General features: G+C 45.1%; 1 protein-coding gene across 1 annotated transcript in view; it reads left to right on the top strand.

The window, feature by feature from the left end:
* dnm1a (dynamin 1a) overlaps positions 1–15146 on the top strand; it is a 58768-nt gene that overhangs the window by 28178 nt on the left and 15444 nt on the right. The window contains exons 15-16 of the mRNA XM_080477238.1: positions 1073–1102; positions 1416–1529. Of these exons, the coding sequence (XP_080333364.1) occupies positions 1073–1102; positions 1416–1529 (144 nt within the window). The remainder of the gene's footprint in view (positions 1–1072; positions 1103–1415; positions 1530–15146) is intronic.

Below are 15146 nucleotides of genomic sequence, written 5' to 3'. Positions count from 1 at the left end.
TACTTTATACCCTGCATTGTCATAAACACACTAAAGTATTTACATTTGTTAGTTTCTTTCAAAAGAAAATCTTTGCATCAGCAGCAATACTTAGAAAAAATACTTAGAAAAATACAAGTTTCCCGTTAAAAGAAAACTACTTGATTACAATACTGTGACTATTTGTAATGTAAGTTATTCCCCCCTGGAAATGTTTTACACTATAAAGACTTCCAGTTAAATTGGATGAGGATATGAATAAATCAAAAGGATTGAACCCCACAAATGATGTATAATCTATTGTATTATAGACACGTGGACTATATGAAGCCGGGTTTTATACACTCCTAAAAAACTTTTACTGAACTTGTAGCAGTGGTCCAAAACCGTATTTAAAAAATAGTCATTACATTATTATGTATGATATTTTTGGGCCCTAACACAGAACCTTGAGGAACTCCAAGATTTAATTTTAATAGGAGAAGAAACTAAAGATTTGTCTCCCTTCGTGGAATAAAAAAAAAAATTAAAATCCTTCTATGATCATCAGTTTAATTCACAGGAGAGGATGTGGTCCAGGTTGGAAACCATTTCCTGAGATTTGTTGGACTTATCTTGAATCAGACATTGACAAAGATCTAGCAGCTGTTCAGAGAGAGAGAGAGAGAGAGAGAGAGAGACCTCCAAATCAACAAATAGAGGAAAAGTACCTCAATAGAAGAAACATAAAGCGACAATAAACATGTTGAACAGCATTCTATCTGTCTTGAATGTCCACGTCCTCACAGGCTCGGTTTAGGGTTCATATGGAGGAACGTGTCACCACCACCCAACTACAAACCAAACTTCTATTTGAAAAGACAGCTCAGTGAAATGCAGTAAATCGTCCTTGTTTCACTGCATGGTTTTACAAATGTTTGACCTCCTCATCGTGGCCTGGTGACCCCCCCCCCCCCCCCCTCTTGCTTGCTGTCCCCTTGCTGCCCTCCCAGCAGCCAGCTGTAATGTACCTGAGCAGCCTTGTGCACTTGGCCTTTACTAAATGCTCTGCGCTGGAGTAGCTTTGTAATATTCTCTCCACATTCTCATTCAGCCGGAGAGAGGAGTTAACGATCGGTTCAAGGTAAATCCCTCGCACACCACGTACTCTCTGTGTCTGTAGTGTCTGTGAGATGGACAGGGTCAAGCAAGAGAACGAGCAAGAGTGTGTTTTAGTCCTGTAAAGTGAGCGTTGTTGTGGTAGCACTTGAGTCAGTACAGTCCCACTGTGCAGGTTTGGTTTGTGTTAGACAGGCAGGCTGAAAAGAAAAGAAAAGAAAAGAAAAGAAAAGAAAAGAAAAGAAAAGAAGAGAAAAGAAAAGAAAAGTGACATCGATTGTGTGAAGAAGTGAAAGTTGGGGGAAGTTTGAATTGTTTCATCTTTGTGCGTTCCTCAGGTGATCAGGAAGGGCTGGCTGACCATCAACAACATCGGCATCATGAAGGGAGGGGCCAAAGAGTACTGGTTCGTCCTCACGGCCGAGTCTCTGTCCTGGTACAAAGATGACGAGGTGAGACGGAACTCTTGACATTCAGCTTCTTACAGATCGTGCAACGTTAGCATTTTTCAGGCCCTGTCCACACGAGGGCGCCGTTTCACGTAAACCGCATTGTTTTTGGACGAACCTCCAGACGATCCTCGTCGGTTTAATGAGGCCAAGATGTTTTTCAATACGAGGATGAGTTACAGCGCCACCTAAAGGCCTGGCATATGCACAACATGGGGCCTTAGTGTGTGTGCAACGTTGATTTCATTCATTTGGCTGCTCTGGAAGGAAACTGCTGAAAAACTGAACAACAGTGACTCAGTACTGCCACCCAGTGCACAATAGTGGTATTACTTAAATATTACACATTGTACCTTTAATGAAATACTGAAAACTGCTTGTACTTTTACAATATCAGTATCTCCAAAGTACCAGATATTTGCAGCAAGTTTTGCATCTGTAACTCGCATTTTTGTGAGTTAAACTAACGGGCACTGTGTGATTATTTCTCAAAACCACAGTGAAGTCCAGCCAAACGTGGAAACCATTTGAAAAGTTAGTGCTTTTATGGTTTAATGAGGAGAATCAGAGACTCAAAATTAGAACATAAAAACTGAAACGTTTGGTAATAAAGTTTAGTTTCACACCACAGTAATTTTCAAGAAGTGAATGGACGTATTGAAATGTTATTGAAGCCTCGTCAGACTTAGACGTTACATCCAAATGTGGCGTATCTGCATATTTACAGACATCATCACCGGGGAATCTCATTTATAACAACGGCACGTTTGTAATGTTTTCCGACAAATGTAAAAAAAAAAGAGGAGAATATTATTTCTTTTGAGTTTTTTTTTTTTTTTTTTTGTGTTTATTCTCTCAGTTTCTTTTTCCACTTTCTGCGCCAGGACTGGTTCCAGCTCAGCGCGCTGGCAAATATGACTCGGCGGGGTCAAGCTCGGTGCTTGTCTCCGCCGCGCTTAGTCCGTTTAACTCCGCGCTCTCCGTTACGGCACCGGGCTGGTCAGAGAGGCGTACCCATGATGCTTTGCAGGACTATTAGGAGCTCGCCACAGTCTGACCGTCTCCGGGTCTTAGCCACAGCCGCTCGCTGACATCAGGCTGTGTGTGTGTGTGTGTGTGTGTGTGTGTGTGTGTGTGTGTGTGTGTGTGTGTGTGTGTGTGTGTGTGTGTGTGTGTGTGTGTGTGTGTGTGCGTGTGTGTGTGCGCGTGCGCACGCAGCACTGAAAGGGGCTGTTTCTAAAAAGTCAGGACCCCCCAGAATGTCAGACACCAAAGCTGGCACACACATGTGCATACCAGAGCCCCCCTGCCCTGTTCCCAATTACACACACACACACACACACACACACACACACACACACACACACACACACACACACACACACACACACACACACACACACACACACACACACACACACACACACACACACACACACACAAGCTGCTTCTAATAAACTTAGTTCATTTTAAAAGAAAGGGCACGGAGCCGCAGAAGGACTGGGTCGTAGGCCAGGAGGAGGAGGAGGAGGAGGAGGAGGAGGAGGAGGAGGAGGAGGAGGAGGGGCGTCTCTTGTTAGCAGCAGGAGTAACATGGATGAAGGGAATAAAAGGAGGAGGAGAACTGGCCGGTAGCAACAATGTAGCAACAATGTTTTTCCTCCTTATTGTCCCTCCGTCTCTCATCTCATCTGACTTTCTATCCTCATCACCCACTCCACCGGCTCCTCCATCCTCCATCCTCCATCCTCTATCCTCTATCCTCCATCCTCCATCCTCTATCCTCCATCCTCCATCCTCTATCCTCCATCCTCCATCCTCCATCCTCCATCCTCCATCCTCCATCCTCCATCCTCTATCCTCCATCCTCCATCCTCCATCCTCTATCCTCTATCCTCCGGCCTCCATCCTCCATCCTCCATCCTCCATCCTCCATCCTCCATCCTCCATCCTCCATCCTCCATCCTCCATCCTCCATCCTCCATCCTCCGGCCTCCATCCTCCATCCTCCATCCTCCCCCCATATTTATTTAAAGGTGGAAGCACAGAGACCTAAGAGTAGCCATCTGAACCGGTGTTACGGCTCAGCGTCTGGTCTGCCGGGCGCTGCGACGCTGCTTCAGCTTGAAACTACATTAAAACCATTATGTTGTATTATATAGGCCACTCAGGGTACTCGGAGTACTCCTGGAGGTTTAAAGCGCCATACACCTGGGTGGATTTCTGCCAGAATAAACACAATCTATCACCTTTTTTTTTTTTTTTCTTTAACAGAATGTATTACGGCCTGCTGTGAATCGTTGGTCCTGTGAAACTTTCTCTGTAGTTTTTAGCAGCTGCACACACACACACACACACACACACACACACACACACACACACACACACACACACACAGGCATGTTTCTTTTACACCAACTCACAAAACAGCATGCCACCGTTTTATTGGCTGCCTCTTGACATGGGGAAAACCCTTTGCTGAAAGTCAGGAAACACACACACACACACACACACACACACACACACACACACACACACACACACACACACACACACACACACACACACACACACACACACACACACACACACACACACACACACACACACACACACACACACACACACACACACACACACACACACACATCACCCCCAGACACTAATAATAACTTTCAATCCAACTAGCGGTGCCAGGATGTTTTGGTTAATGTGTGTGTGTGTGTGTGTGTGTGTGTGTGTGTGTCGTGTGTGTGTGTGTGTGTGTGTGTGTGTGTGTGTGTGTGTGTGTACCCGTACAGACCTTCTGGTCTGTATTACCACAGGACATGCCGATTCTTTGAATCAGGCTCCTCTGCAGCTTAAAGCCGAGAGCGAGCGAGGGAGGAAAATGTGAATGGAAGAAGGGAGGGAAGAAAAAAAAAAGAAAAAGTGTGGAAGAAGTAAAAGAAAAAAATAGGTGCACGAAAAATATTCTTTTATAGACTGGGTTGGTAGAGTGGTCGTCTACTAATCGGAAGGTTGCAGGTTCGATTCCCATCTCTGCCATCTCTGCCTGCCTACATGCCGAAGTGTCCTTGGGCAAGACACTGAACCCCAAACTGGCCCCACTGGAGTGACGGCGCCTTGCACGGCTGCAGCCTCCAATGGTGTGTGAATGTGTGTGTGAATGGGTGAATGTGATGAGCTTTGTAAAGCTTTGGGGCTGTTGTCAGCTAAAAGGTGCAATATAAGTTAGTCTATTTAACATTTAAAATTCTACATTCTACTTTTTTACATTTAGGTTGAGTCAACCACAAAGTCTAAGTGAGCACTAATTGTGATCCGGAGGAGAAACACCAGGAGGAACTTCCTGTATGTCTAACATAAGAGTTCTTAACTTTTAAAAGCATGTGGAGACATTACAAGCTTTGTTTTACATATATCTATATATATGTTGGTCAAATGCTTTTCACTTTAAGTTTAGGTGACTGGCATGAACATGCAACACAAAACAAGGTTCAAGAGCCTTAAAAAAAAATGGTGTCTTGCATCATTTCATTAAAAGAACTTGACTTTTTCTGTTGAAACTTTTATCAAGAATCTACTTTTCTCGTCACTGATCATTAGATTGATAGATTTTACTTTCTATACGTGTGCACCCACATGGAAGCGTTTTTGTTCTATGTGCACGCATGTTTTACAATGAAATAAGTTATCAATCAAAGTGTAAATGAATAAAAGCCAATATGAACTTTCAAGCCATTCATATGGATTTATACATCCTTGTATTTGATCCTTGGTTCTCACTTTGCTGCACTTCGTTATATGTAGAGTGAACTTTATTTGTATGTCTGCAAGATAAACGAAAAACAAAATAGATGATGCATGAATAGAAACGTTAAATAAATAGATATCATCACACAAAAAGACCTGCGTGTGTGTGTGTGTGTGTGTGTGTGTGTGTGTGTGTGTGTGTGTGTGTGTGTGTGTGTGTGTTCGGGTTTCCCTGCTCCGGCTGTAAAGCTGCCAGAAAGCCAGACTCGCCTGGTGATCCCAGTTGTAAACATCCTGGGGGGAAACAACCGACTGCTGCTTTCAACACAACTACCAGAATATGTCTGCTGCACGGTGTGTGTGTGTGTGTGTGTGTGTGTGTGTGTGTGTGTGTGTGTGTGTGTGTGTGTGTGTGTGTGTGTGTGTGTGTGTGTGTGTGTGTGTGTGTGTGTGTGTGTGTGTGTGTGTGTGTTTGTGTGTTTAGTTCATGATACCACTGCTGTGAGTTGTTTCTATTTTAATCAAACACAGGCAGGCTTGGAGGGCCAATTTGCAGCGGGGGGGTGGGGGGCAAGGGGGGTTGGGGGGGGGGGGGGGGTCATGATGTCACCTACAAACAGTTAAAACACTTCTTTGTTTCTTTGTTTTTGTTATTTTCTGTTTAAAAGCCAAACGGAGACGAAGTAAAACTCGATGATGACAGTGCGGTAAATGTTTTTTGGGGGGCGTCCGGCGGCTTCCTGCCTCCCGCCACTTCACATGGTCATTTGAGGTAAAGCGGCCGCGAGCCGATGCAGGAAAAGTGGAAAGACATAATTGCACATTTTCATCCGCGTGACGCTGGCGGGGGTTTACTCGGTGTGGCTCTCTGGTTTTCGGCGAGATATTTTGGTTTGGTAGGAAAAATAAACAAGCTTACTGAGAACGTCGTGGATCCGCCACTTATGTATGTTTGAATGTGTTTTATTATTATTACATCTGTAGGAGGTGAAATGGAAAGGAAAGGAAAAACTAGAGACAACATCACATTCAAATCCAAGCGACTTTATTTCAACTAAACACGTTATTTGCACAAGCGGATTGTTTTTTGCTGATCTCGGCGGCTCCGTTTCGTCGGATTCGAGGGCTTCTGTCGCTCGTAAATCCATCCTGGGCGAGGGCAAGGCCTCTGCGGTGGGTCTTTATTTAGACTGCTGCCCCGGCTGCTCCAGATGTACGGAGGGTGTTGCTGGGGCTCCAGGGCCTCTCGCTCTCTCTCTCTCTCTCTCTCTCTCTCTCTCTCTCTCTCTCTCTCTCTCTCTGTCTCACATCCTGAGTCGTCCCGTGATTCCCCGGCCAGCCTAACCAATGTGCAGACTACTGTACAACCACTACTTCCTGAACAGGTAGTCTGAACACTGGGCAGGCGGGCCGGGCGGCTGGATGGGAGGAGGGGGGGGCGGGGGGGGGTAAGGGGGGGGGGGTGTCGCTGCTCCTCCTCGGAACGTACTCACCGCGATCGCAGCATCTCCATCTCGTCTGACGGAGGGAGTGTGTGATGGGATGGATGGAGGAGGAGGAGGAGGAGGAGGAGGAGGAGAGGTTACACAGAGGTGATTGCCACCGACTGGGAGATTCAGTGACGTTCCCTCCTGTTTCCCGCTGCGAGGAGCAGCATTCCTCGCCGGGGGGAAAAACACACGGAGGCTCTTTCAACTAAACGTGTGGCAAGAAAATCTGAGAGAACACAAACAATTAGTTCGGACAAAAGATTGAGCGTTGCCCGGCCTGTTTCTTCTGCAGGTCGGAGCGAGCGTGCAAAGATTGATTTTAAAAAAAGAAAACCAACATGCGAGAGGGTCACCCGCTCCCCTTCTTCAGCCTGATCTGAACTCCGGACCAACAAGATGCAGTTAAATCTAGAAACGCAAAGAAACTGAGACTTCGTACAAAGACGAGATCATGCTGAGTCCTATCCTCACGCCAAATGGAAAAGAAATGTCCCTCCATGGAGGGGAATACCTGCGTCTTCCGGGCCGATTGTCCTCCCCTCCGGGCCCCGAGTTCACCTGTGAGTCTCCCTCGCTCCTCTCCTCCGGCAAAGTCTTTACTTCCCCAAAAGGACGGAAAGGAAAAAAGAGCCAGGTGGACCGGCTGGAGGTCCGACGTGGCAACGGACTGGCCACCAAGTTCTCCTTTCAAGAGTCGGAAGGAGAAAAGGAGCGAGAGAGAGAGAGGAGATATGGAGGGAGAAAGAGGAGGAGCTCGCCGGCCCCCCATTTTTCCTTTCTCCTCTCTCTCTCTCTCTCTCTCTCTCTCTCTCTCTCTCTCTCTCTCTCTCTCTCTCTCTCTTCTTTTCTCTCTCCCCTCCTTCTTGTCTGGTGTCCCACCACCACCTCCTCCTCCACCTCCCTCCCCGTTCCCTCTTTCCACTTTTTCTGTCCTCCTTCTGATGGGGAGAAAGTGGAAGGTCAAAGGTGAACAGGAAGCGAGACGCATTCATTTGGCGTGTGCGTTGCAAAGTTTGGAAAGGGTGTGAAGGATTGGCTGTGTGAAGGAGTGAGGGAGGGAAGGAGGGAGGGAAGGAGGGAGCTTTCAAGTGGAAGCGTATGTGGGCAGATTGGAAGGACGTCTGTGTTTCTGTGATTGCACGTATAAAAAGCATCTGCATGTTCCCGTACATGCATTGGTACATTTGCACATGTATGGTTTTTTTCTTTTCTTTTCTTTTCTTTTTTTTTGGGGGGGGGGGGGGGGTGCGTTTGATTGATGGATGTGTGTGTGTAGGAGTGGGCCTGGATGCGAGTGGAGGCTCCACGGTCTTTGTAGCGAGGGCAGGAATGTCGGCGTTTTCTTGGCAAGCGGGAGGAAGCCTTGTAATAACTCCAGATGTGCAGCCCTGTGGTCTCCATCGCTCTCCTGCTCCCTCTGTTTTCACTTCTAAAGCTGATTTCCTCTCGCTGTCCGACTCGAATAAAGAGCCCTTTATGCCGCTCTGCAGACTTCCCAACACACACACACACACACACACACACACACACACACACACACACACACACACACACACACTCACACAGGCCCAGGGGTGGCGGTGGCGGTGGGGCGGGGGGGGTGCTGGTTGGACGAGTGCCATACTACTGGTAAATCAGAACCAGAGTAGATGTGTGTGTGTGTGTGTGTGTGTGTGTGTGTGTGTGTGTGTGTGTGTGTGTGTGTGTGTGTGTGTGTGTGTGTGTGTGTGTGTGTGTGTGTGTGAGTGTGTGTGTGTGAGTGAGTGTGTGTGTGTGCGTGTGCGTGAGAAACAAAAAAGTTCTTCGCCCTCTTCAGATCACACAGGTTAATGTTCGTTCTTACTTGTGGCAGACAGGAGTAATCAATGCTAGTGTTTCCAGGTGTGTGTGTGTGCGTGTGTGTGTGTGTGTGTGTGTGTGTGTGTGTGCGTGTGTGTGTGTGTGTGTGTGTGTGTGTGTGTGTGTGTGTGTGTGCACATTCGTTCGTTTGTTTTAGCCGTGGTTTCTGAGCTCCGAATCAAAGCAGACACAATCCCAGGAGACACAAGTCAGCAGTCCTGTCGGAGAAGATGGAGGGGGGGGAGAAAGTGAGAGAACCAGAGACAAAGAGAAGAAAGAAACTTTTTTTTTTTTTTTTTTTAATGGGGGGGAAAAGGAGGAAAGAGGTGAGGCGACGAGGAGCAGGACCAGAGACGAAGGGTACGGTGAGAAACGAGGCAGTCTGCCCTCGCAGGCCGTGGAATGGGAGATAAAATGGTTGCTGCTGTTGAGTTTCTCTGGTTTTGGGTTTGGAAATTTCATTGGGTGGGAGGAGAGCTGCGGTCGCACCGACATTGTTTCCACTGTTTGGATGACCAGGCATGGCGGCTTCCCTCTCCAACTCTGAGTCAGTAAAGCCAGAAATAATGAGGAAGTATGCACACGCACACAGACGTGTTGTTTCCAGCGCTTCAGGGGACTTAACATTGACTTCCACCGCTCCTCCTGACCTTTAACCTCGCGGAAGGAGGCGAGCCTCGGTCTGCTCTCGGACCTGAGGGGCTACGTCACCATGGTTTTACTCAGTGGGTTTCAGACCTGGGCGGAGCTTCCACGGTGACGCAACATCGGGTCGCCCCATTGATGTTCCCAACGTCCTAAACGGAACTTCAACTCTGACCCTAAATCTGGACCTTGAACTTCATCCATCCATCCATCCATCCATCCACCATCCATCATCCACTAAATTTGATTTGCGTTCCGGGGATCTGTTTCCATGACGACGGTGCTCAGAAAAAAATGATGCAACTTTTTGAAAACACCCAGAACCCGTTTCCATAGAAACGGGCAAAAAACGTAACGTTTCTGAAAAGGCTACTTTTTCACCCCGGCCGTAGAGAATAGTTCTTCTGCACATGCTCAGTAGATGGACAGCAGATGAGCATCTTTAATATCCTCATTGTCTCTTATGAAAACATTTAAGATCTGTGACGTACGCATATATATTTTTAACTTTCTTTACATTTCAGAGTTTTGTCTCACTTTGTCCTAATCGTGAACTTTTCCGTGATTTCATCAAAAGGAGATTCTTTTGACTCCTTAACCCTGACATAAGTGAGAGATTTGGATGCTCATAAATATTTCAGTTTTATAAGAGTGAATTTACTGTAAATCCGTCCATAACACTTTGGAACGGGCCGCCGTTGGCACGCCTACTGCCGCCAGAATGTTCCCGCTGCGGACACACCCTCCATCCAGTGTGCGGCGCAAGAATGTTCTATTGCATACGTTTTAATGTGCTTGGATTATACTGCGCTGAAGATTAAACAGGATTACAGTGAAGGTTACTCTAAGGCCACGAGTAAATCGAGTATTAACTGTATAAAAGAGCAAAACTCTGGGATTGCTTCATTCTTTTTCCACCGTCCTGCTTTGTTTTGTTTTTTTTGCACACATGTGACTGTTTTGCTTTCATGTAGTCTGACCTCATGTGTTTACCTCGCATGGGCCTGTTTCAGCTTTTCAGTAAATAGAGCTGCATATTTACTCTACTTGATATTTGTTTCACATGTGAAAAACCTGTGAGAAAAGAAAAATGGCCTGGCGAGCTGTGAACTCATAAGCTTGTTCGAATCTGTAGGAGACGTTTGGATAGGTGAGGATTTCCAGGGTCGGTCAGCCGGACGCCCTCCCCTTCTTTTCTTGACTCTTCTGGAGGCCGGCGGTGATTAATCTTGTTCTGCCCCCCCCCCCCCCCCCCCGCCCCCCCCGAGGCAGTTTTACACCGACCAAAACAAACCACAGCCGATAATTAACGGCGCAGCAATCAGCTCCCAAACAGGAAGATATTTACCGAGCCGCCAGCCTGCCTTCACAAAGCACAAAGTTTACTTTTCCAAAAGAGGTATTTAAAAAAAACAACAACAATTAATTGAGAGAGGAGGTGTGAAACATCTTGTTCATCTTTATTCGGCACAAAACACTAAAAGAAATATGATAAAAAAAAATGGAAGAATAAAATAGATAGGATGAGGGTTTAAAGCTTCAATAAATGGGACAAAATTAAATAACGATAATTTAAATAAAAAAAGGGCCAGAAGGTAAAGAAAGAAGAAGAAAGTAAAATAAAAAGGCAAAATCAGAAGAAGGTTTTATAATTTTGTACAAACAAATAGAAAATCAATCCCAAAACTTCAAATGAAAAGCTTCTGCTGTAAGATGGATGTTGGAAGTTATGAATTGTTTTATAGTCCAAAGGTTTCAACTGTAAAACGACCGAGTCCAGGAGAATCTGGACAGGAAGTCGTGACAGTCTGGAGGAAACGTTGTTCTGATTGTCTCTACTGAGCATGTGCAGAACTACTATTGACTACGACCGCGGTGTGCATGTGCAGGAGCAGCTTTTTTGGAAATGTTGCATTTTTTTCCAGTTTCCATGGAAATAGTTTGAGCGTTTTTAAAAGTTGAGTTGGGGTTTTTATTTTGTTTTCATTGAGATGAAGTTGGAACTTTGGTTTCCACAAAGAAAGAGTTGGGCCGTTTTCTAAAACTTGCATTTTACCCTGTTTACACAGCGATGAAGTCGCAGTGTTTACAAAAACTTGTTTTTTTTTCCTGTTTTAATGAAGACAAAGTTGGAGCGTTTTCAAAAGGTTGCTTTGTTCCCCCCCCCCCTCGTTTCCACAAAGACATAGTTTTCGAAATTGTGCATTTTCCCATGTTTACGCAGAGCAGAAGTTAGAGCATTTAAAAAAAAAAAAATTGTGTTTTACCTCATTTACACAGAAACAAAGTCAGAGCGTCTTCGAAAAGTTGCATCTCTACTCTAATCTAACCAGTCTTCTTCAAGTTCCTTGAAGTTTCTATATGGTTCCAGTGTGTCGTTCTTTAAAAAGCTTGAAGCAACTAGTTAGTAAAATGCAGAATTAACCAGTTGCTTGTTATTTCAGGCGTCTTGATCGCCACGTAGCATTGAAGCTAACCGTCCCGTAGCTCCTCCATGTTGCGCGAAGGCTTTCGTCTGTCGCAGCGTCGTTACACAACCTCACAGCCCAGTGACTCACAAACAGCTGCATGTTTTCTGCACGTCGCCCCAGAATAGCTGCGATTCAAACTGTTCCCCGCCGTGATCGACGCAGCGAAATCGTTGCTCTGTTGCTCGTTTAAACCTTGGCAACGCGCAGCTGGATGGAGTCGTCCAAACAGTCAAATGAAGTTTTCTCCCACAGACAGTGTGTGTGTGTGTGTGTGTGTGTGTGTGTGTGTGTGTGTGTGTGTGTGTGTGTGTGTGTGTGTGTGTGTGTGTGTGTGTGTGTGTGTGTGTGTGTGTATTTTCACATTTTCTCAATGTAAACTCTGATTGGGCCTTATTGGCTTTTACAAGTGCAACAGGAATTATAGCTCTTTTCTCTGTGTTTAATTTTTATTTTTTATTTTTTTTTAAAAAGCAGAACTCAATAAGGGAATGGCAGAAGAATGGAGGGAAAGAAAATGGGAGGGAGGTGAGGAGGAGGGTTGTGAAAATTGCCGTTGGCCGCCACCCAGGGCCCAGTTCTTTGTGGTAATGAAGGGTTAGAGGCAACGTTATTGCTCCCAGATGCCGTGCGGCTTCTCCGCAGCCCTTTGATGCATCGGCCTAAAGTCACCAGGACTTTTCTATCAGACTCCCATCAACACACACACACACACACACACACACACACACACACACACACACACACACACACACACACACACACACACACACACACACACACACACACACACACACACACACACACAGCCTCTTAAAACGACACGGACGCTGTAAACGAGTGTCTTTCTTGATTGGGCCAACCAAAGTAATCTGATTTGTCTCAACGTGTTAATTGAATACGGTTTGGGAAGGTAGGTCCTGCTGGTGAGGACTTTTCAGGTGTCGTTTGCTGGATCGAGAGCTGACGCACGCACGCACGCACGCACGCACGCACGCACGCACGCACGCACGCACGCACGCACACGCACGCAAAGGTTCAGACTAGAGTAGAAACACACCTGCGGTTCACGTGCAAATTAAAGAAACGGTAGAATTTCAAAAGGCCAACTCACCAACTTTCTCCCGTCTGGGTTTATGGTTCGTTCTTTTATCACTTTACTTGATTTGTACTGAATTACAAGTAAAAGTACTGATGTTGAAGATACTAAAGTAGAAAGTACTCTGAAAAACAATTCTATGAACGTTTCATTAGGCCGCGAACAGTTATCCCTCTCTCTCTCTCTCTCTCTCTCTCTCTCTCCCTCCCTCTCTCTCTCTCTCCCTCTCCCTCTCTCTCTCTCTCTCTCCCTCTCTCAGTTTTTGTCTCATTGGTTTCTTTTTTTAAACCCCCCCGTTTACTTGAGGAAAAAAAACCTCTCATTGGACACCGGTGCAAGAAAATCCTCTGATAACTGTAAAAGTGCTGAGTCTGCACTTTAACAAAAAATAAAACCCGACACACAGGTTCTTAAATGTTAAGTGCAAAGTAAGGAGGAGGTTTTTAAGCTTCAAAATAAAAGCAAACAAGAGCATTCAGAGATTCCTGACCTCCGCCCAAGGGTCGACACGGACACAGGGAAATTACATATTCCACATCCAGATCAACTGGCTTTATCTATTTTATTTTATTTCATTTTATTTCATTTCAAGTCCAGATTCTTGTTCTGCTGTTGTCTTTAGGAAGTTTATTCAATCAGACGGGCAGTTGAGGAATATCAGCCAATTGAGTAAGAAAACTTGAAGGGTTTATTTGTTTATTTGTTATAAAATCTAATGTAATAAAACCTGAAATGTAATAACTGGTCGATAGTGTAACTGAGCACAAAACTTAAAAAAAAACAAAAAAACTTTAATATTACATTATGAAGCAGAAAAAGATATTTCCCCATAATACTGTAATAATTTTATTTCGTCATAAAGTGAATCAATGATTTGATGGATTGAACTGCTTCAATTTGAATAACACTGAAAGAATGAGTTTTAAAAGTTTGGACTATTTCTTTATTGATATATCTTTATACAGGTTATAGTATTTATATATGATTGTTGTTGCCCGAGTCATTAACAGTCTTCTGTTCTCTATAACCTGTAATCTAGTTCTCCAATCATCAGTATAATATAATGAATAACTAGAACACATTAAGGTCACATTTGAATTCTTGTTAAATCTTTGTTTCTATTTACATTATTGACCAGTTAGTACATTTTGAGTTTCAGCCTGGAAGCTCAATATAAACTCTCATGACCCTCCCTCCTGAGGAGAACATCCAGGTTCAGGAGAACATTCAGGTTCAGGAGAACATTCAGGGTTCAGGAGAGCATCCAGGTTCAGGAGAACATCCAGGATTCAGGAGAACATTCAGGTTCAGTAGAACATTCAGGTTCAGTAGAACATTCAGGTTCAGGAGAACATCCAGGGTTCAGGAGAACATTCAGTGTTCAGGAGAACATCCAGGGTTCAGGAGAACATTCAGTGTTCAGGAGAACATCCAGGGTTCAGGAGAACATTCAGGTTCAGGAGAACATTCAGGTTCAGTAGAACATTCAGGGTTCAGGAGAACATTCAGGTTCAGGAGAACATTCAGTGTTCAGGGGAACATTCAGGGTTCAGGAGAACATTCAGGTTCAGTAGAACATTCAGTGTTCAGGAGAACATTCAGTGTTCAGGAGAACATTCAGGGTTCAGGAGAACATCCAGGTTCAGGAGAACATTCAGGTTCAGGAGAACATTCAGGTTCAGTAGAACATTCAGGTTCAGGAGAACATTCAGTGTTCAGGAGAACATTCAGGTTCAGGAGAACATCCAGGGTTCAGGAGAACATCCAGGGTTCAGGAGAACATTCAGGTTCAGGAGAACATTCAGGGTTCAGGAGAACATTCAGGTTCAGGAGAACATTCAGGTTCAGTAGAACATTCAGGGTTCAGGAGAACATTCAGGTTCAGGAGAACATTCAGTGTTCAGGGGAACATTCAGGGTTCAGGAGAACATTCAGGTTCAGGAGAACATTCAGGTTCAGTAGGACATTCAGTGTTCAGGAGAACATTCAGTGTTCAGGACAACATTCAGGGTTCAGGAGAACATTCAGGGTTCAGGAGAACATTCAGGGTTCAGGAGAACATCCAGGGTTCAGGAGAACATTCAGGTTCAGGAGAACATTCAGGGTTCAGGAGAACATTCAGGTTCAGGAGAACATTCAGGTTCAGTAGAACATTCAGGGTTCAGGAGAACATTCAGGTTCAGGAGAACATTCAGTGTTCAGGGGAACATTCAGGGTTCAGGAGAACATTCAGGTTCAGGAGAACATTCAGGTTCAGTAGGACATTCAGTGTTCAGGAGAACATTCAGTGTTCAGGACAACATTCAGGGTTCAGGAGAACATT

Source organism: Lipophrys pholis, assembly GCF_963383615.2.
Source record: "Lipophrys pholis genome assembly, chromosome: 12".
Classification (NCBI taxonomy): domain Eukaryota; kingdom Metazoa; phylum Chordata; class Actinopteri; order Blenniiformes; family Blenniidae; genus Lipophrys; species Lipophrys pholis.
The sequence above is the reverse complement of the archived record's forward strand: the minus strand, read 5'-3'. Positions and strand labels throughout refer to the sequence as shown.